The sequence below is a fragment of the Microcebus murinus genome, chromosome 4 (assembly GCF_040939455.1).
Source record: "Microcebus murinus isolate Inina chromosome 4, M.murinus_Inina_mat1.0, whole genome shotgun sequence".
Taxonomy (NCBI): Eukaryota; Metazoa; Chordata; class Mammalia; order Primates; family Cheirogaleidae; genus Microcebus; species Microcebus murinus.
In genome coordinates, this window is record NC_134107.1 from 46,237,040 (window position 1) to 46,257,644 (window position 20,605).

General features: G+C 35.7%; 1 protein-coding gene across 27 annotated transcripts in view; it reads left to right on the forward strand.

Moving 5' to 3' along the window:
• The window catches only part of SOX6 (SRY-box transcription factor 6), a 631,508-nt gene that overhangs the window by 572,864 nt on the left and 38,039 nt on the right, over positions 1 to 20,605 (forward strand). For all 27 annotated transcript variants that reach the window (XM_076002133.1, XM_012780692.3, XM_012780698.3 and 24 more), the window contains one exon: positions 13,668 to 13,776. In XM_076002133.1, coding sequence (XP_075858248.1) covers positions 13,668 to 13,776 — 109 coding nt within the window. The remainder of the gene's footprint in view (positions 1 to 13,667; positions 13,777 to 20,605) is intronic.

Sequence of the window (20,605 nt, forward strand, 5' to 3'; positions counted from 1 at the left end):
TTATACCGAAGCACTTGCTTTTAGACCAGGAATTCAGAGTGCACATTTTAAAAATGTCTTACGATTTGGTTTTTGAGAAATAAAGATGATGCAGTCTCTACCCTCACTGGTATGGCATATAATACACCACATCTCAGTTTCTAATCTCTGAATTTGGAGATGGCAAACCTTTTTTCCCCCTACTATAATAACAGAAACCAAAGTCTCTACCCTAAATATACTTTAAATTGAAAATATTTCAGCTGACCATTTAAGGTCACTGTGAAGAGCAGATGATTTTTTATTTTTATTTACTTACTTTTGTCATATGGAAACAGTGGAAGGGAATAAAAGCACTTGCACCCAGTCTCTCTATTTGCCGACTCTGTGATGACAAACGGCCGATATGTGGAGAGCGCATACCTCATTTACATCACATGCATAATGTACTCGATCTGGGATATTTGCTTCTCAGGGTTGCAGTGTCGCCTAACACACACAGTGATCAGCACATTTTTTGAGGCTGCAATAATCAGAGGAATGTAACAGTGATGTGGGAACAAGAGGAAATAACATGGCATAATGATGTACCTATTATTGTTCTGTTGTCATCCCTCCTAACCAGTATGGTTTCGCATGCAGCCTAACAAAAGGGTCATGAATTTGATAAAGTAAAACATGGAAATGGGTGTAAGAATAATACATATATTCATAGAAAGGGGGAAAATATTTATCTATATAGGGAACTTCCCTGAAAGCTTTGTAGATTTTTGTATATGTAATCTTCAAATAAGATGTGTAGCCTTTTACAAATGTGTCTAGTCTCCTTTAATCTCAAGTATCCCTTTGGATTCCAAAAAAGGGTGAAAAATAAAGAAAAAAAGTCAGAAGTAGGATAAATTAAATCTTCAAAAATATGCAAAATACAAATTCCTAATAAAATCTGTCCACTACATTAATTAGCATCCTATTTATAAAATTTATTCTTAGCATGCTAACCTGTTCATAACTTTCACACATTTACTAAAAGGCAATAATATCATAGCAGTTTTCACTCATATTGTTCAGGATTTTATCAAGAGTTCAATCCTGCAAGTATTTTACAAAGTAGTTAGCATGTTCCTGTTCTATAACTGTTTGCAGTATTCACAAATAACTCTTATACATGAGTTCAATAAATAATTGGAAGCCCAGATGTTTGAAACAGATATAGCAGATACACTGTAGCTGTATTTTAAATACAGCTTCTTTCCTTTTGTCCTCTCGTCAACTTCACAGCATTGCACTCTGCCATTTTCAGTTCTATTCTAATTAAACCTAGATACACGTTTGGCATGTACATGTTCCCACACATGCCCCTATCTCATATGCAGCATGTGGAGATATCCTGTATTATTCTTGATGACTTGAGACATTCCAACCAGGAATTTTACTTCTTCAAACTAAACTGTAGCATTCTTTGTTCCTTAATTTCACCTCCTGATAAGGAAATTGCTTATATTGAGACATAATTTATCACTTCACATAGCAAATAACTGAAGAATCTGTTTAAGTTCCCTTCTTGGACTGAGCTTTACTCATTTTCCTGTCTGTCTCTAGAACCACTAAAACAAGTTCTTGTTTAGTGTTTGATAAAGTAAAAAATATTAGTTATCAGTAACCAAAAACATTTTTGAATTTGGTTTTAAAATATAGCTGCATAATTTTCAGAAACTGAAAGAGACCTAAGGAAAATTCTAATTTTATTTACAACAGGTTTAGCTTATTAAATTTAAATTTTTGTTAATATATACCTTTCCCTACCTATCTGGTTTTTCATCTTATAACTAAAAATGATGCTTTCTGACTCATATGTCTTGGTTTTTTCTTCTTTGAAATAATTACACTGATTCCTGAAAATGCTGTGACATTATCAGAGAAAAGTTGTTTTATTTTTATTTTATTTTTAAATGAGAATAGTATTATGACTACATTTGGGAATTCTTAATTTGTATCTTATTTAGTCTGGTGTGCAATGTGACACCAGTTAATTGTATGTTATTTTCTGGTAACTACATGTTAACTCTGTTGGAAGTAATGGTAATTATACTGTAATTGATATCAGTTCTCCCACATCTTTGGAAAACCATACAATTAACACATATCACCACAGTTGGACACTATCTTTTGTCCTTTGTAATGTTGCCATATCGGAGTGTTATTTTGAAAAGTGTTCCTAAATATTTTCTTCTTCTTTTAAACTTATTTTTAAAATTTCAATTTCAGAATGATTTTCAATTTTTATGAAATGAAAACAGAGTTGCTAAATTCTAATTTTACTTGATCTTAAAGAAAGCTTCTTCCACAATCGAACATAGTTCTGGGTTATTTTTATTTTGCATTTGAATACTCATTCATTTGACCTTATTAATACTTCCTTCTTCCTAGAAGCAAGACAACAGTAGAATATACAAAATCTTGACATCAAAGAGTTAATCAGTTTTGTCTGAAAAGAGGTCTTCTTCTAGCAGTAATCTTTGCATTTATTTTACTTTTCTAGCAGGCAAAAGATGTATTCTATACTAGTGCCAATATAACGAATATCAAACTAGGGACACAGAGGCATATTTAAGCCAAATTCAGATTAAAATGTTTTCCCTCTGATTTTTCCCTACCTCCTTCCTTTGCCTTCCCCTATCTCTTCTATTGCTTTTGCCTATGGAATTTCAGCAGTAGCGAACAAATGTTTTTTGCCTGAGTGTGACCATGCTTTGGCAGGCTAGATTGACAAATAGATTATTTTGAGTGCTTTCCTTGAGAATATGAATAATTACTCAGAATTTTTTATGACATGGCAAAGTGATTTTACTGGTATATGCTACAGTGTAGACCTCAGAAAGCAAAGAAGTCAAGTATCATAGAATCATAAGATTTCAGAGCTGGAGGAAACCATAGAGATAAATTAATTCAACTCCTGCATTTTACAGATGAAGTAGAGACTAGCATAGTTTGTAAAGAGTACAGAGTAGCTCAGTGGAAGGAGCAGGAGGGTGGGAGACATGCACTGGATCTATTGCCAGTCAGCCACATGACTTTAGGTAAGTGTCTTGACCACCTTGGTCCCAGTGCTCTCTGAATGAAGAGGCCTTTACATTTCCTTCTGACACTAAAGCTTTCTCATGCCCCACATTTTCCTTTTTAGATATATGCTATTTTTGTAGCATACATATTTCTTTAAATTATAGGAAAAGCTCTTAGGAGACATGATGTATTTATATATCTCATAAATTAAAACAAATACATGGTGGCAATACCTTATATTTTTCCACTTTTTGTGTTTATGTTTCTGAGGGAAAGAAATCTTAGAATTTATCAGTTTGCCAGCTAAAATTGAAATAGAAGATATAATTTGAAGAAAATATTTATTCTTGATTTATATACCTTTGATGTTTTCAACTTGAATAAACTGCACTTGTGTTTCTACAAACACTATTAAAAAGTACACATTGTAAATTAAATAGGTATCTGAAAATCAAGTACCTAGATTTTTAAATAACAGAATTCCCAGGATACCTTTTTGGACAAAGACATTTACGTAGCCGATCATTAATTTATTGTGACATTCTTTGTTCATATGGTAAATGTTAGAATAACAATGTCTTATTGGTGGTTTAAGTGGGGAGAGAATACTCCAGTTTTCAAATCATGTGTTCAGATTTAATAGGAGTTTGTGTAATTTTACAATGGAACTTTTGGTAAACTTTTACTGAAACAAATGGTTAATCAGAGACTATTCAGGAACAAATCTGCATCATGCCTCTGTACACGAATAAAAAAGTTGAAACCACATATAAATAGGAGTTGGGCTGCCACACAACTGGATTTGCTTAAGTCTGAATGCTTTATAACTCTACTTGGGAGTTGCAAACTTATAAATAACCTTGCAATTGGTTAAAACCATATTAAAACCATATGAATGAGACAGAAAGCATTTGGTTAAAGGGGTTCAGTGAGCACTATAATCCTGATGAAATTAATTTAATTCAGTGGCTCCCAAGCTTAGAAGGGTTTCATATCTTCCAAGTTAATGCTACTGTATCATTTATCATCTAATGGTCAGTGACAAGATTCTAAGTGTGTGTTGTAAGAGATGTACGGGATGCCGTCCTTGCCAGGGGTGTGGAGACAGAACTTGCTTAGTTTGGTGTAACTCTTTAAATCTTGAGGGAAACTTGTCATACATCATTTGAGAATGTTTTTGAAAGCTCCATAAAACATATCCATGAGAATCTCTGCAGACATTGGTTCATTTAAGCAGACATGTGCTGCATGCTTCTTCTCTGCTTGCAGGGCACAGTCTCAGCTGGGGATAGAGAGGATCAGGAGACACTTTCCCTTCCCCAAAAAGCTTATAGTCCAGTGGCATATATCAGCATTCTGAGAATGGATCTAAACAGCTTATATCAGTCTATTGATTTTATTTCTTGCCTCAAGTATGAATCTTCTGGTTTTGAAAACTTTTGCCAAGCCCTTTCTTCCCTTTAATGGAGAACTTTCTCTTTTGAAGAATAATAAATAGTTAGATAGATAGGCTGTCACCAGATAGAGCCACTACTAGGTCCTAGTGGCAAAAGCTTCTGGAGAATTTTTTTAAAGCCAATAGGACTTCAGCTAAAATTTGCTTTCTTATCATTTGATAATTTTTGGCCAGCAACAAGAAACTTTCATGGCATAAGAGGCAGAAGTTGCCAATGTGTTAGTTTTCTAGGGCGACCATAACAGAATACCATGGACTTAGTGGCCTAAACAACAGACATTAATTTTCTAGCAGTGCTGGAGGCTGGCAGTTCAAGATTAAGGTGTCAGCAGGTTTAGTTTCTTCTGAAGCCTCTCACTTTGGCTTGTAGATGGATGCCTTCTTGCTGTGTCCTCATATGGTCTTTCTTCTGGATGCATGCATCCTGGTGTCTCTTTTTGTGTCCAAATTTGCTCGTCTTATAAGGATACCAGTCAGATTTTAACTTAATCACTGTTTTAAAGTCCCTATCTCCAAAGACAGTCACATTTTGTGGTAGTAGGGATTAGGGCATCGACATTTGCATTTTGGGAAGACACAGTTTAGCCCATAACAACCATCTTTGCTCAGCTTTGATATTTCTAAACTCTTGTGAAATTATTTTATTGAGATTACAATACGTAAGGATCCCCCTTAACCAAATGACTTATGTCTCTGTTCATGTGCTTTTACTGGGATTATCCTCCCTAGGAATTTTCTTGTTTTTCAGGAAGAATTAAACTGAAATTTATATGATTCAGTTGTGGCAGCTTATTCTATTACCTTTTCATAAGAGATTGACAGTTTTAATTAATTCAAAGAATTAATTGCTAATGTGGATTGTTAAGCAATGTCAGAAGATGTACATGAAGGGTATTTTGGGAGGGCTGGAGATTTCAGGGAAACTTTTCTTGCAGAGCCCTTTCAAATAATAATAATAATAGGGTAAATTTTCTGTATCACAACACTAGACCAATTTTAGTCTAGTGTTTAACTGATTTATTTACCTTCCTTTGTATTTATCTGTCTTTTAATAATTTATATCTCACTGCTTTTTACAAGGATCTGAAAATTCATTTTATTTTATTTAAAAGTAAAAGTAAAATGAAAAAAGAGAAGGAAATAATTTTACCAGGATTATCAGGATTTAGTAACTACAGAGCCTAGTATGTGTAACATTTTAAGAGGCACTTATGATATAAGGATAATAAGACATGGATACTGTACCTCAAGAAACAGGTTGAGGAGAGATATAAACATACATATAAACCAATAATTATAACATGCTTTTCTATAAACACATGGTATGGTGATGGAACAAAAGAAGGGGAGATATTAATAGATTCTACCTGGGGCTGGTGGAAGGAAGTCAACAAAGATTTTGTCCAGAAGAAATGCTTTGATTAGGCTTAGAAAGGATGGATTATGATGTCGTCAGAAAGCAAAGGACATTCTAGAAAGAAAGAACAGTATATGGAAATACACAGGGTTTTGAAATATCAAAGCTTGTTTAGGAAACTCCAAGAAATTCCATTTTATTGGAATAGAGAGTATAAACTGGAATGAGTAAGACATGAAGCTGGTGAGGGAACAGGAGCAAGATCATTAAAGGTCATACAAGCTCTAAAGAGACATTTGGCTCTTATAGTACAGGTGATGCGGAGATTTGAAGACTTAAAAGTAGACAGTAACAATATCCAGCTCCTACATGGTTATAGGGTTGAGGTATAATTGTAGTTCTGAAATGCTTAGCTACCAAGACAAAAGGAAAGCTCCTTTGGTTATATAGTTCCATTGTTGATACTAGAGAAGGGACATTGGCCTTTGGATCAGGACACTGTTTTCATTAATGCTTAGCTTTGAAACATTTAGCAAATGCTGAACATCTTTAACAGAAGTAGATATTTTATGAGTTGCTTTATTTTTTGCAAAGCACATATGTGATCTCTCATTTAATCATCACAGCCCTGCGGCATGACTATTTTCTGTTCCATTTTACAAATGTGGGAACAGGCTCAGAGATCACATGGTAATTAAGATGTAGAGTCATGATTCTAAATTCACCTCAGCATAAATGCCTATATAAGCTTTGGTTAAATGACTTAAATAAAATATTAAAAACTCCTTTTGAGCCTCACCTTCCCTTATAAAATTGATAGCAATAGTAGTATTTTCTTTGTAGCATTGACGTGAGGTTAAAAGAAATGCTCACTGGAAAGAGCTTTGCACGTAGTAGATAATCAGTAAATGGCAATCTTCCCTAGTTTACTTCAATAGGTATATTTGTGCTATGGGAGAAAACATAGTTGGAAAACATTAGTTAGAACTTAACTAATTCATGAGACCTAGCACAATTTTGATGTTAAAGGTGTATTAGAAGCTATACAAATCAATAATTTTAGCTGACAAAATATTATTTAACAATGAGATTCAATAATGAACCTCATTTCTCCCGGCCAACATCTTTATTATCATGATTACTTAGTCTAGAACCATCAAAATATTGCTATGACAGTAAATCCCAGCATCTCTAAAATAATTCCCTCCAAAAAGAATCACCTTTTAAAAAGTGTATGTGACTACTTTCCAATGTAAAGCCTATATTTTTTTGTCATCCATTAAATTTCTATATGTATAATAAATGACATAAAATAAAGGAAAATAAAGTGATAGAGTTTGTTAAGTCAATAAAAAGGAAACCACATGTGTGGTTAAGTAATATTTCTTGAGAATCATATCATGGCAACAAGATACCTCTAGAACAAGGAATTAGAGTAAGTTATCCAGAGTAAGAGATAGAACATCTCTCAATATTATACTTAGCATCATCTTATTAATATTTTCAAAACAAAACAAAACAAAACTTTTTATTTTGAAATGTATACTACTTTTTAGGACAAGCATTTACAGTAGGTAGTGTCTTCTTTTGCCAGTGTTTTGCATAAACTTTGCAAAGATGCATGTATTAACCTGCAGAAATTCCAAGTTGAATTCAAAGTTAAGTTATTTAATCAACTTGTATTTTTCTATTTCCTTCTTCTAAAATTGCTTATTTCCCTCTTTCACAAAATATTTAAGTTGTTTTACTAAATGTCCTTATTTGGATTGTTGCCCTTTTGGACACTCACTTGTACAGGATGTTTTTTATTATATGGGTAAATCAATTATGTGGCTTTCTATAAACCTACAAGCATTTATGGACACTAATACCAAAATATCTAGAAAAGGTCTAAGATGCAATCCTTGACTTGGAAAATCTGTGGATATTGGAGGAGACTTGGGAGTCCACATGAATCAAATGCCCAATGCTTCAACTTAGTATATAACTAGGGGCTAATTATATAGGGAAACTAAGAATTTTTGTGTATCAGAGAGTAGATAGATCACAGAGATTATAGAGTTCATGGAAAACTTATGTTTTTCAATATGAATAGGACTTGGCTAACAAGAGAAAGGAAGCATATCCTAGCAGCCATGAGGAAGGCATGATCATGGTATTTATTATTAGAAGATGAGTCACTGTCCACCTGAAGCAGAGCACATATGATGGGAGAATTGTAGGAAATCAAGTTTTAAAAGGCATGTGGGGAGCAATGTATGAAAGACCTTGAAAGCCATGTGGAGGAGTTTGAATGAAATCCAAAAGAAAATAGGAATCCATGAGAGGGTTTGAATCAGACATGAAGTGGAACTCTGTGAGGAGTGTGAGTAGATAGATTAGGGAGGCCAATGCCAAAGATCAGGCAGACCAGAATGGAGGCTGGAGCAGTGAGTTAGGTGTGCAGGCATGAAGGTGTGTGCTAGAGTAGTTAGTGATGGCAGGAGGGCATCAAGGGAGGTACCAGGGCAACAGGCTCTGTGGAAGAAAACTCAGCAAGCCTAAGATGATTGACTGAACTGAGAAGGGCAAGAAAAGCAGTGGAACAAATAATATTAATACTGACCTGTTAGCACTGACATAAACACAGGAAAAGAAAGGAAGCTGAGTAAGGGGGAAGCTGCTTTTGCAGAGAAGTCTTTACTTTTAGTTTAGGAAAGAGTTTTCCTGAGTTGGAGATACACTAAAATATACAAGTGGAAATCAAATGTTCAGAGAAATTTAAGCTAGTAGGTGGGGTGAAAATGGCAAGACTTCATTTGGCTAGCACTCAATAACTTAGACATAGCTTAAACTTTGAGGATAGATCATATCTCAGAATATTGTGGTGGCCTTAGAGAATTTCTATTCATAACAGATATATTTGTTATTTGTTTTAGAAGACTCTGCTTTAGGAATACACAAAATATATGACTAGTGGGGCTGTAGCATTAGCCTTCTTGGCAAAATTCCTTATCGTGACAAATATGAAAGATTTTTAAAAGTCTTTAATGTTTAAATATGTATTTTAGGATGTAACAGCAAAATTCTTATTTACTTAAAAAAGAATCATACCCGAATTGCCATGCAGGAGTTAGGCACTTCTAAATCCTTGATTATATGAACATAGAATTTTCCATTTACTATCTTCTGTATATATAAATAGAATATTTGGCAATTAGTTAATAACACACATTTAGGTTAATCTAAGACAGCCAGTGTAGTGTAGACAGTATCCTAATTATAATGTATTTTACATATGAAAATAACATGAGATAACGATTTTTTACCCATTTTAACAACAGTATAGGTAATGACCCCTTAAGTTGTATGTTTCATGGCTGCTATGAATGAGCCCCGTATTCAGACATCCTTTAGAAATGAGCTTTTGAATAAAGACTGGTAAAGTACCTCTCATTTAGAGCACTGGAATAAAATATATCACATCATTGTCCAGACGTATTCATATACTTAAATGAAATGTATTTGTTTGAAAAGCGGCAAACAAAAAGCCTCTGTCAGCCTGTAGCATTTTCCGCTTCAGTTTGTAAAAAAGGGGGACCATGTTGAAATGATCTGAGGCATGGCTTAGCCTGGTCAGTCTTGGTAATCCAGAAGGGAGAGTGCCCGGTGCATCATTACATTTCACGTGTCGGTTTTCAGAAGATGGCTGCAATCAGTCATCTTGCATATGGTTTGAAAAAGGCTTGTCTCGCTGGCAAGCAAACTGTTATTTAAGTACACAATCCACTCTACTACTGAAACAGTTTTGCCAAACTTATCCAAGTATTCTCACATGCTTAAAGATGGTATAAATATCATTTATTGCTAGCAGTTTTCTTCAGACTATATGGAATGTCTTCCTGCTGCCTGATCTAAGTGTCCCAGTTTACATTATGGCCTTTACTGCCTCTGTTTGATGGAGTGATCAGTAAAAATTTAATGACACTATAAAATAATAAAAATGTCATTAATTTACCACGGATCTTGGATGCAGTGGTTGTAAAGTTACATTAATAAACAGAATATTTTTTACAACAAAAAGCATTGTTACGTGGGAACGTATAAATAACACACATAAATTTAAGAGCAATTTTACTGTTAGCACACACATTATTATGGAATAGCCAATAAGTGTATAAAACATAGTATATAAAATTTTATTAAAATATACTGTGCACATCAAAAATTCAGCTTTTATCTAAGTGCAAAGAAAAGCCATTATTGTGTGCTTACTGTTTCATTGCTGTTCTTTCCCCAGATCACAATTTTACATTTGTTGCCAGTAAGAGGGAGTTGATTTTTTTTCCTAGATGAAAACAAACCTCTGTTCTTTTAGTTACCCCACATCCATTCTTTCTCTCTCCACCCATGCAAAGACAAAATTGATCAATCTTGCCATGGTAGGGAGGGAAAAGTTGCTAATTTAATGCAAAGTTAAAAATAATGTCTGAGGAGTTGAATGGTTTGTTCAGTGACTCTGGAAATAAGGGATAATAATGCAGCAGTCTATCTGTCATCAGTGAGGCTGCCCTGTCATTGACTCTGATAATATGTGAAGATGATGGATGCTACCGTCTTGTGGCTTGTAACATTTAACATTCATCAGCTCTCACTAAAGGGGGCTTTATCATTTAAATATCTTTATTTAATATGCAACATCTACCTCATACATCATAATTTCAAAGCACTTAGAGAGCCAACAGTCCTACAACACAGCAGAGCTGACTTTAATTTTTTTCAATAACTTTTATGTTGCCTGCATGTTTGTGACTGACAATGCATAAGTAAGTGTCTGATCACATTGCTGCATGTAAAATGCACATTTCACTGTCAACATGAAGATTGGAGAATTTTCCTGGGGGGTTGGGATTAAATTAGCATTGAGGTATTTTGCTTATATCTCCAACATATCTTACTTGGGAGCTATGTACATTGTGAGAGCTAGTTTAAGTGTGTGGGGAAATTTGGACTTTAGAGCTGCCACTTTTGCGATGACTGTTGTGGAAGAAAAAAAACAACACACACACACACACACACATATATATATATAAAGAAAAAGAAGCAGAGAGAAATTGCCACCCACCCGCAGTCTCTATTTATTCCATATAGATGCATACCCATTGGCACTTAATGGCCAGAAGTTTAAGCTTGTTGAAACTAAAATATCTTTGTACTTCTTTCTGTGCCCACATCCTGTATTTACTAGGCTCATGTTCAACCTCACTGGTAAAATCTTTGCTTAGCTCAGCTGCCCATACGTAACTTGTAGACATCAGCCCCTCTTATCTTATGGTTATGTGCCTGGCAAATAAATATTCTGAGCTATTCTTTGAAGAAAAAAAGGAAATCTTCTGGGAGACTAGGTGGAAATTTATATGAAAGGGCATGGCTTTGCAAGGTCCTTCTTTAATCTCAAACACAAGTGCTTAATATTACCAAGTTTGAAATGCAACTCACTGCCCAAAACAATTTCTATCATTGATTTATTTTCTTCCTATTTGACAAGTGTTTCATGGGATATTCTTCCTTGACTTCTACTCTGTCAAAATATTGATATTTTATGGGAAAAGTATCTCTGCAGAGCAGTTTTTTTTTTCAATGAAGTCAGAAAAATGTATGACTTCAAAGACACTGTGAATATGTTGTTGAATGTTCTGAATGTTTTTTGTTATTATTAAAAACAAGCTGATACTACTGAATTGTGAGTGCACTTCATTTTTTATAAAAGAAAAGATATTATCATCATGTAAGCTTTGTTGTCTTAGGATTTTACAAACCATGGCATGTAATTTTCCCTCTTCTCCTTCCTTGTCAAAATATTGATATTCTTTCAGGAACTTTATTATTTTTTTTACTGAGAATATTTTCCAGTAAAATCAAAGAGAATGAATGACTAGAAAGATACTTGAAATATGCATATTGATAGGTAGCACGGTCTGTTGATTTTCAGAGAAAGTTGTTTTTCCCCCTATGAAAATACAGTTAAAGGTTGTTCTTCCAAGAAGATTGCAGGTGTCACATCAAAACTCCTCTTGCATTTAACATTGGGAAAGCATTCACATGCAAATATTTGAAATGCGAAACAATGTGATAAAACAAAGGTTGAATATTTTGCTTTCCCGGGTACTACTCATCTTCACTTTAATTCTTTTTCTTTACATCATGACAACCAAAAGTGCTACTCAAAAATAGAAATTGGCTGATTAAAAGCAGCTGTCCTTTCCCTGACAATGTGTGAAACTCCCACACAGCTTGTGGTTGCTTTTTGTTGTGTCCTGCATCTGGGTTAATTTGTTCTTGTGAAGCAGTGTTTTCATATAAGAAGATATTAGGGAACCATATTTAATTTGGTTTTTATTTTCATTCTGTTTTTTATAAGTGTCATACTTCAGAGGTTTCCCCACATACTGCTATTGAAACTAGTTTAGTATTACCCTGTTAGGGAAATTCATGATGATAATTTTTATTTCAAATCTTTCATACGAATGTTGTAGATTAAAGCTAGGTTTCTGCTGTGTTTTCCTGCAACATAGCTTTCAACATATTCCGTGATGAAGAGGGAACTGGAAGACTTCCTGCACAATTTGACTGATGGGAATTAATTATAGAAATATAATGATATTCAAAAATAATCATATTAGAAAGCACAAATGTAGTGAGACTGTACAAATGAGGCACAGCCTCTATCAAGTAATTGTATGTTTGCTCTTTAAGAATATTTCCAAGTTTCTAAACATCTTACAGAAGAGAACACTCAGAGTGTTTCCATCTAATGCCGAACATGCTCAGTACAGAACTAGGTCATTGAACAATAGACTGAACAGCAATCAGCACTCTACTGCTGCATAATGCATTAAGTATAACATGCAGAAACCATTCCCGGAGCTGGAAGCTGCTATTTCATGTCTGTAAATTCAAGCTGACATGACATTTAATATTGTTTCATAGTAATGAACAACAAGGTTTCATTCATTCATAAGCACAACACAAAGCCAAGTTTGAGTCTGGAGAGTAGCAAGGAGGCAAGAGGGGGACATGCGCTATGTTTCTATAGACAAGAACACCATATTAATGATGGCCAGTGAGCCCTCTGCTACTGATCCAGAGAGCTGCAGAAGAAACCTTCACTGTGATGCTTTGGAATCCTGCTCCTAGAAGAACTAGTGAACAAGCAAAATATCTCTAGGTTTCCCTCCTAAAATAGCAGGGGTATTTAACTTTCCTGGATCAATGGCTAGTCCTCCTTTTCAGTTCCCAGGAAGACACAGTTGAAACTCTGAGACAGAATAATAGCATTAATGCCATCATCTGGTCAGCCTGCTTGGAAATGTTTGTTTCTAAAATCCTTGTGCATAAAATTCTGATTTGTATTTCCCCAAGAATACCAATGTAAACCATGACCTCTAAATGGGAAAATTCCTCTCCCATTAAATTTAGCAGTATACTTTAATAGGAACGCTCTTTCAAGGTTTTGTGTTTTTGGCTCAACCCTCTGTTCGTTCGTTTTAGATTACTGGAGCAGATCCAACAGAGAGAAGATGTGCAGAACAGCTCTGGCAGGTTCCCTGTCACAGGTTTTCTTTCCTTACACGTACTATGGCCTAGATGCTGTCAGTTGCTGTCAGTGCCACAAACAGGCTTTAGTGGAATCTTTCTGAAAGCTTTTCAGAGCCCAAGTTGGTCAGAATTGATGTGTATAAATCAAAGTTTCACCCATTAAGCAAGATAGAAACTGGAAGGGAAAAGTGGCTGCTTTGGAAGCTACAATAAGCCTCTAATTATTCTTTGCTCTAGGAAAGAACACGCTTTGAGAATTTGGGGTCCCAGTTAACAGGAAAGTCAAGTGAAGATGGAAAGCTGGGCCCAGGTGTCATCGATCTTACGCGGCCAGAAGATGCAGAGGGTGAGTGGCTTTTCCCTAGCTCTTTTGGGCTGCTCCGTGTGTTTCCAAAGGCATGTCTGATTTAGATGTAGGATCTTTATGGTTTTTCTTAGGAGTTAACAGTCAGATTTCCTAGGCAAAGCAGAAAATATATTTTATATATATCTATGTCTATATATATGTATAATAGTAGAGGACTTTGAGAAGCAGCTAGATCCTATATTACCAAACACATAGCAATCCAAGAACTTTAAGATTCCATTTTAAAGTTTTAAAATAAAAAGATCCTCTGCATTCCAATGAACAACAGAATTCTGTGTTTCATCTGTCTCACTACATTCTTGCATGTTTTTTTAATTTATTTTATTTTTAATTGACAAGTAATAATTGTATATGTTTATGGGGTATAAAGTGATTTGATTTGATACATGTATACATGTGGAATGATCAAATCAGAGTGATTAGCATATCCAAACCAAGTAATTCCCAGGTGCAATCAAACCATTTTGGGGACTGAATGATGGTTTGCAGCAGATTTAGCATAAACTTATTAATGGCTTGGGGAAAGCCCAACCTGTGTCTACACACTACCCATTACTAAAGTCTTGGAAGTCTGAGTGGCAAGACCAGCCTTACTCTCAGAATGTTTACCCATAGCACTATCAATGTCTGTTCACGTCTCTTCCTTTTTGTTTGTTTGTTTTAAATGCACAAGCAGCACATCAGCAGAAATTGCTCCCCAGAGTCTGGGTACAATTTATGAGTTAGGTCAGCACTTCAGTAGTAATGTTGCCTGGTTATTTACTGTGTCATCACAGAGTAGGGACTGGTTTTCCTGTTAGCTGTTCCTTTGGCAGAATATGTCTTACTAGTCAGGGAAGATTAATTTGTTCTCTTCAGAGTAACATGATACTTCACCCATCTTTCGTTCCAGCTAAAGTCTTTCTTGGGCTTAAGGGGAAGACTCTTACTAGTATCCCTTTTGCAGGATTTCTTCCAGGACCCTAATCCCTTGAAAACACATGGAGACACTTCATAGCAGCCTCTGAACTGGGCAAGGCTCCTAGTGATAGCTTTGGGTATCCCAGGCAGTTCAGAAACCCCTGGAATGAGCACTAAGAGATGGGTAGTGTCAGACATTAGGAAGTACTTGAGAAAGTTTCCAGAAGGTAGAGTTTTCATGCCATTAAGAAAGACTAATGTTTGATGATAGTACTGGGGACAAGGTGTTAAAGAAAATTCTGATTGGTAGGTACGTGTGTGGGGGAAGGTGGAGAGGCAGGGAGAAGGGGAAGGGAAGGAAAGAAAGGGAAGACAAGAGGACGAGGAAGAGAAAGGGGGAAGAGTAGGAAGGAGGAATAAAGAGGATTCAAAACCAGAAATATACTTGCCGTCTTCTTTGGAGAACACGTACCAAGAGCACATTCACATTTTCATAGGCACTCAGAAATATAGGCTTTCCCCTGGTAAGGGTTGAGTTTCCTCTGCATAAGGAGCCAGAGAATGCAAATGATGCAACTTACACAGTTAACCATTTGACTGCAACAGAAGAAATGTGGCTGACCTGAAAGTCTGTGTGGTCTGGCTCATCTTGGTTTTGTTGGACAATTGTACAATAGAATACCTTAATCTTTCATCATATGTGATGAAATAATTTGTTTTTCATTACTTTGGAATATTTAGTCTGTTCATTTGGCCACAGACTAGGAGTTAACAGAGCTCTATCCCCTTACGCTTACTCTCATTGACTTCTTAATTTGCCATGGACTCTTTTTCATTTGTTTTCATATATTTTCTTAACTGCACATTGGGTATAAATATAGTCAGTTATCTCTCAGTAATGCTATGATCTAGTTAATGACATTATCTGCTTGAGAAGTTAAAAATCATGGTCAGAGTTATTAACTACTAAAATAGGAAAAATAAAAAAATATAGCTGTAGAGAAACATATTATATAGAAATATCTTTAGAAATTCTATTCAATACCCAGATTGTATAGATTCAAACCCATTTTCCTGGTTACTTTGTTTTTTTAGCAAACATTTTTCAAGCACTTATATGCCAGAAACCATGTTAAGCTTTTTATACCCATTTTCCCATTTAATCCTTATACACATTATAAAGAAGATACTGATTTTTTTCCATTTTACAGATGATAAAATTGAGACTTAGAGCAATTAAGTAACTTGCTATGAACCACAGAGTTAGGAAGGAGAGAGCTGAGACTTGATCTCAAGCAACCTGCCATACTACACCTACTGTATATGCAGATAAACATGTGGTCCCTTTGGTTTTCTGAACAAACTCCTTGCAACCTTCTTCAAAATGGCCCATTTCCTTTCTCCTAAATATAGCAAGTCATGCCATACACCAGCTCTCATGTTACTGTGTCACACATAGCAGCAGTGCCTGGTGAGTGTAATAGTAGGAGGGCTGTAGTGGCCCAGGAGCTTAAGGGGTATGTGACAACCTCCCTTTAGAAGTTTGCCCAGAGTTGCCATTGAGACCTCATGTGCTTTGAGGGGACTGTGAGTTCATGAATGGAGTCAAGTTACCTGTTCTAATACTGACAGAAGCGCAATGGCTTTGTGAGGACTGCCAGGATGGGTAGCAGCCTTCTGCTGACTTCAGTGTATTTCCTGGCTTCTGTTCAAGTGTGAGCTGATTGTAAAGCCTGCTGGAGTTACAGTTCATATTAAAGTCAAAGTAGATAACAGGTACACATAATGCTTTCTCTACTTTGCTCCTTCATATTTCACTTAACAGGAATATCAAGAAGAAACTGAAGTATCAGAATAACTAAAAAAGTTTATTTGCTCCTTCACTCAGTCCATGGTTCCAAAAAGCAGCCAACATTTCTTGAGTGCCTACAGTGTGCCAAACTGTGGGGAACAAAAACAGAGTTGTCCCTGGTCTCATTGAGCTTATGGTCTATTGAGGAATGACAGGAGATTAAAAGGGAAATGTATACATACATACATAATTATCATGAAGAAAAGTGCTTAGGAGATCAGTACTTCTTTGTGCTCTACAGAGAATTCAGAGAGAGAGAGAGCTACTTGGGGAAGCTGAGTTGATAGGTGAATTCTGTGCCCCTAGCCCAGGATGTCCCCTCCCTCTGTCCATATATAATCACCTGCAGGTTTTCTCTGGCTTTGGATCAGCAATTTTAAGGGCTATGCCCTTCCTCCACTTCTACTCCATCCTCCTATGGGGCTTCTGAAGTGACTAAAGTAAGCCACCCTGAAGACGAGGCCCTGTTCTAGCCAGGCATCCCAGAAAAACGTCTGTCAGTGGTGAAAATGACAATATCACTTAGTAAGCAACTTGCAGACCTGCTTCATAGCCCTGAGCCTGGAGGCAGCGAGGAAAAGGTCACCAAAAGAGGCAGCTGTGCATGTGTATTAACCACTCATCAAAATCAAATGACAAAACCATAGGCAAGGAAAACAGAAATTAAAAATATAAAAGGCAAATGCCTTCAAAATTTTATTTTTAAAGTCCAGCTGTTATTTGGCTTGAATGTGACAAGACAGCATTTCTTGTTCACCATGATATTTATAAAACTACAAATTCATTGGTGCTGGGGAGTTAGGAAACATGTTTAAGGTTTTGTTATACTTTGAAGCAGTTGAAGTCTTAACACGTATTGAGTATACAAAATTTGTTAGATCCTATGTAGGACATGTATGGGAGAGAGGACTTGATTAGTTGAGTCTGTCACCATGTAATTTAGAATGGTGAACAGCTGTTGAACTTTTTATGGACTTTTCATCTGGCATTTCCCCTCTTCTTGTTCTGCTTAGGCAAGAGTGCAATTCATATCCGACTCTCCTAATTTCAAGGTTATGTAGTAGAGTAGAAAAGGCTCTGGCTTGTTATTGGGAGATCTGGATTAAAGTTCCTTTGCTAAATGACTGAAAACAAGTGTCTCTGGACTTAAATTTCTTTATCTTTTAAAAGAGACATGTAAGATTTGATTATCTCTAAGGTTCCTTCCAAATCCATGATTATTATTAGGATCTTCATAAAATACTGAGTGTACTTCTTATAAGAAAGATGATCTACCCACAATAGGTTCCACTTAGTATTTGCAGAGAAATAAAAGAGGAGAGCAATTCCTTAGAGAATATATTTGTGCCACTTGCTGAATCAAGTTTTTATGTTCCTTGAGCTTTTCTTTTTATTAATGAGAAGATCTTTCCAGTAATATTTCCCGGTTGCTTTTACAGATGGGCTCCCTCCTCTTTCTCTCTGCTTTTCTTCTTTTCCTCAAGCAACAATAGTTGGGTCGTGGCTTTTAAAAATATTAACAAGTAAGATGTGCAACATTTGGGGGATGGACACGCTTGAAGCTCTTACTCGACGGGGAAGGGGGCATGGGTAATATATGTAACCTTAACACTTGTACCCCCATAATACACTGAAATAAAAAAAAATAAAGTTGAAAAAAAATAAAGGCATACTCAACTCTAATATATATATATATAATATATAAATATAATATATATATATATTCTTTCCATCTTGTTTCTTTTTTCTCTTATACTTGGGGTTTCTAAATGGATACTTTTTTTCTGTTCTGCAGTATGGTTTGTGTAAGAAAACATTCTTCTTCTAACACCTTTTTAAATGTTCACATTCAATTATTATGTCCTAGCCTCAGAGGGAGGCTGAACCTCATTTTAATTTTGGGAATAGTGAAATATGAACCCACCATTTAGGGATAAGCTCTGAAAGTGATTATCTTTGGACTGTTGGACACTGGATTAGAACTAGAATGATGTGCTGTCCTTCATCTATTAAAAACTTGCATTGATTTGAATGGAAATAGATATGTATACTAAGAATATACCCTTTTTGGACAGTTGCTCTCAGATTTTTTAGAAGCATTTTATAGATTTATACTGAATTTGTGAATTAGATCCCAGTTAGATGGCTTACCCGTCTGAAAGCTTGTGTGTGTGTGTGTGTGTGTGTGTCTACCTCCAATTGCTTCTAAGCTTGTTTATGGACAAATAGCAGAGATTGCAATGGTTTTTCTTTTTCCTTTAAAATGCACCACCTAATATGAATGTCCTCTCTTAAAAATCCTGCTTATTTTTTGATCCATATTCTTGGAATTCTTTGAAGCTTTTCTCATTTCTCTTGCCTTCTCTAGATGCTTATTCCTAGTAGAAAAGGAAGATTGAATCTGGGATATGCAACTTGTTAAAGGAAGCAGAGGCAAACTGTATTGTAGCTTAATCTGAGGAGGGATTTAAATGCTATAACTGCTTATACTTTGGAATGTAAAGGTCATTAGTTCAAACCTACCAGAATACAGTGCTTCACATTACAACACTAAGACTCTCAAATTTGGAATAAAGAAGAGAAGTCATCAAATCTGTAATTCCAGCCAAGAAATCTCCTCTCATATCCCTGACAAGTGGTCATTTTACTTCTGTTTAAATACCTCTAATGATCTAATGACAGAAAACTGACTACTTCTCCACAAGCTCATTCTAATTCACTTAGTTCTTTATGTAACAATTTATAGCCAACATTTGTCTCTATTTCCTTGTAACTTCCACCCATTGGTTCTAGTCTGACTTCTGAACTCCAACAGAATAAAAATCATTTTTTCCATATGACACCCCTTCAGACATTTGTTCAAGGACTAGAAGACTTAAATTCTAGTTGTTCCATTTTATACAAGTCATTTCCTTCTCCTAAATTTTCTCATCTGTAAGTGAGGAATTTGGTATAGATGGTTTGTAGTTGACAGTGTTTTCTTTTTAACTCTCTAATTTCAATGCCATATAATTTAAATCATTCACCTTTAAGGCAACTGGAATGTAATAAGTATCAATGCAATCTTCTAAATAAATGCAATTATTGTAGGAATGTGCCAGACATGATATACCTTTGCCTAAGAAGGGATCTAACTACCAGGGCACATACCAGGAATAAAAGGTGAGGAATTATACAGATAAAAAGAAAAGACCCAGATAAATCAGAGGGAGCATTAACCAGAGCTGTGTTGTGGGCATATGGGTCTGGCCTTACACAGCTGCCTAAAATAGTGTGTCCGGGAATCTCAGAGAAATGAATTGGCAAAGACATCTCTATGGAACCAACAGGCTGGTGCCTGAGGCCAGGATGGAGAGTGAGGGAGGCCCAAGACATGGTGAAGATAAGTAACAGCCACACAGGCTGGGAGATAAGCAGAGTTCACGAAGCCCTTGGCTCTGGACTAACTCTGTTGTATGAGTATCACAAAAATGTATTTTACTGTGGATATAAACAGTTTTAGAGGATCCTGTGCACCAGTTTATATCAGCACTATATATAAAGTGCAGCTCTCTTAAACAAGCAAATAAACTTCTCTTAAAGAAATATATTTGCTGTGTCTTAAAAGCTCCCAAATAACTTTTAATGTTGGTAGAAAACAATTTCCATTGAACCCTCCAAGTGATGGATAGTCCTGATGGGGCAAGAGAGTAAAATGTCAAGATTCTTGTATAACTCCATCCCCTAATACTCCATAAAAAGAACTCAACCTGCTTCTTATTGTTGCTTAAGCTAGAAAGCCCAATTAAAAACCCAGCCTCCCTTTAGTGAGGAGCCTGTTATTCCCAATAGCTGGTTTCTCACTGGGTGACAAGGCAGTGTGTATAATCATAATGAAAACTGATCTACTTTTCTGTCTGAATATTCTCTACCCTTGGAAAGAAATGCCTGTCTGTGCCATTACTGAATCACACAGACATACCCTCGGCCCTCCATATCCACAAGTACTACATCTGTGGATTCAATCAACCACAGATCAAAAATATTTACACACAAAAATGGATGGTTGCTTCTGTA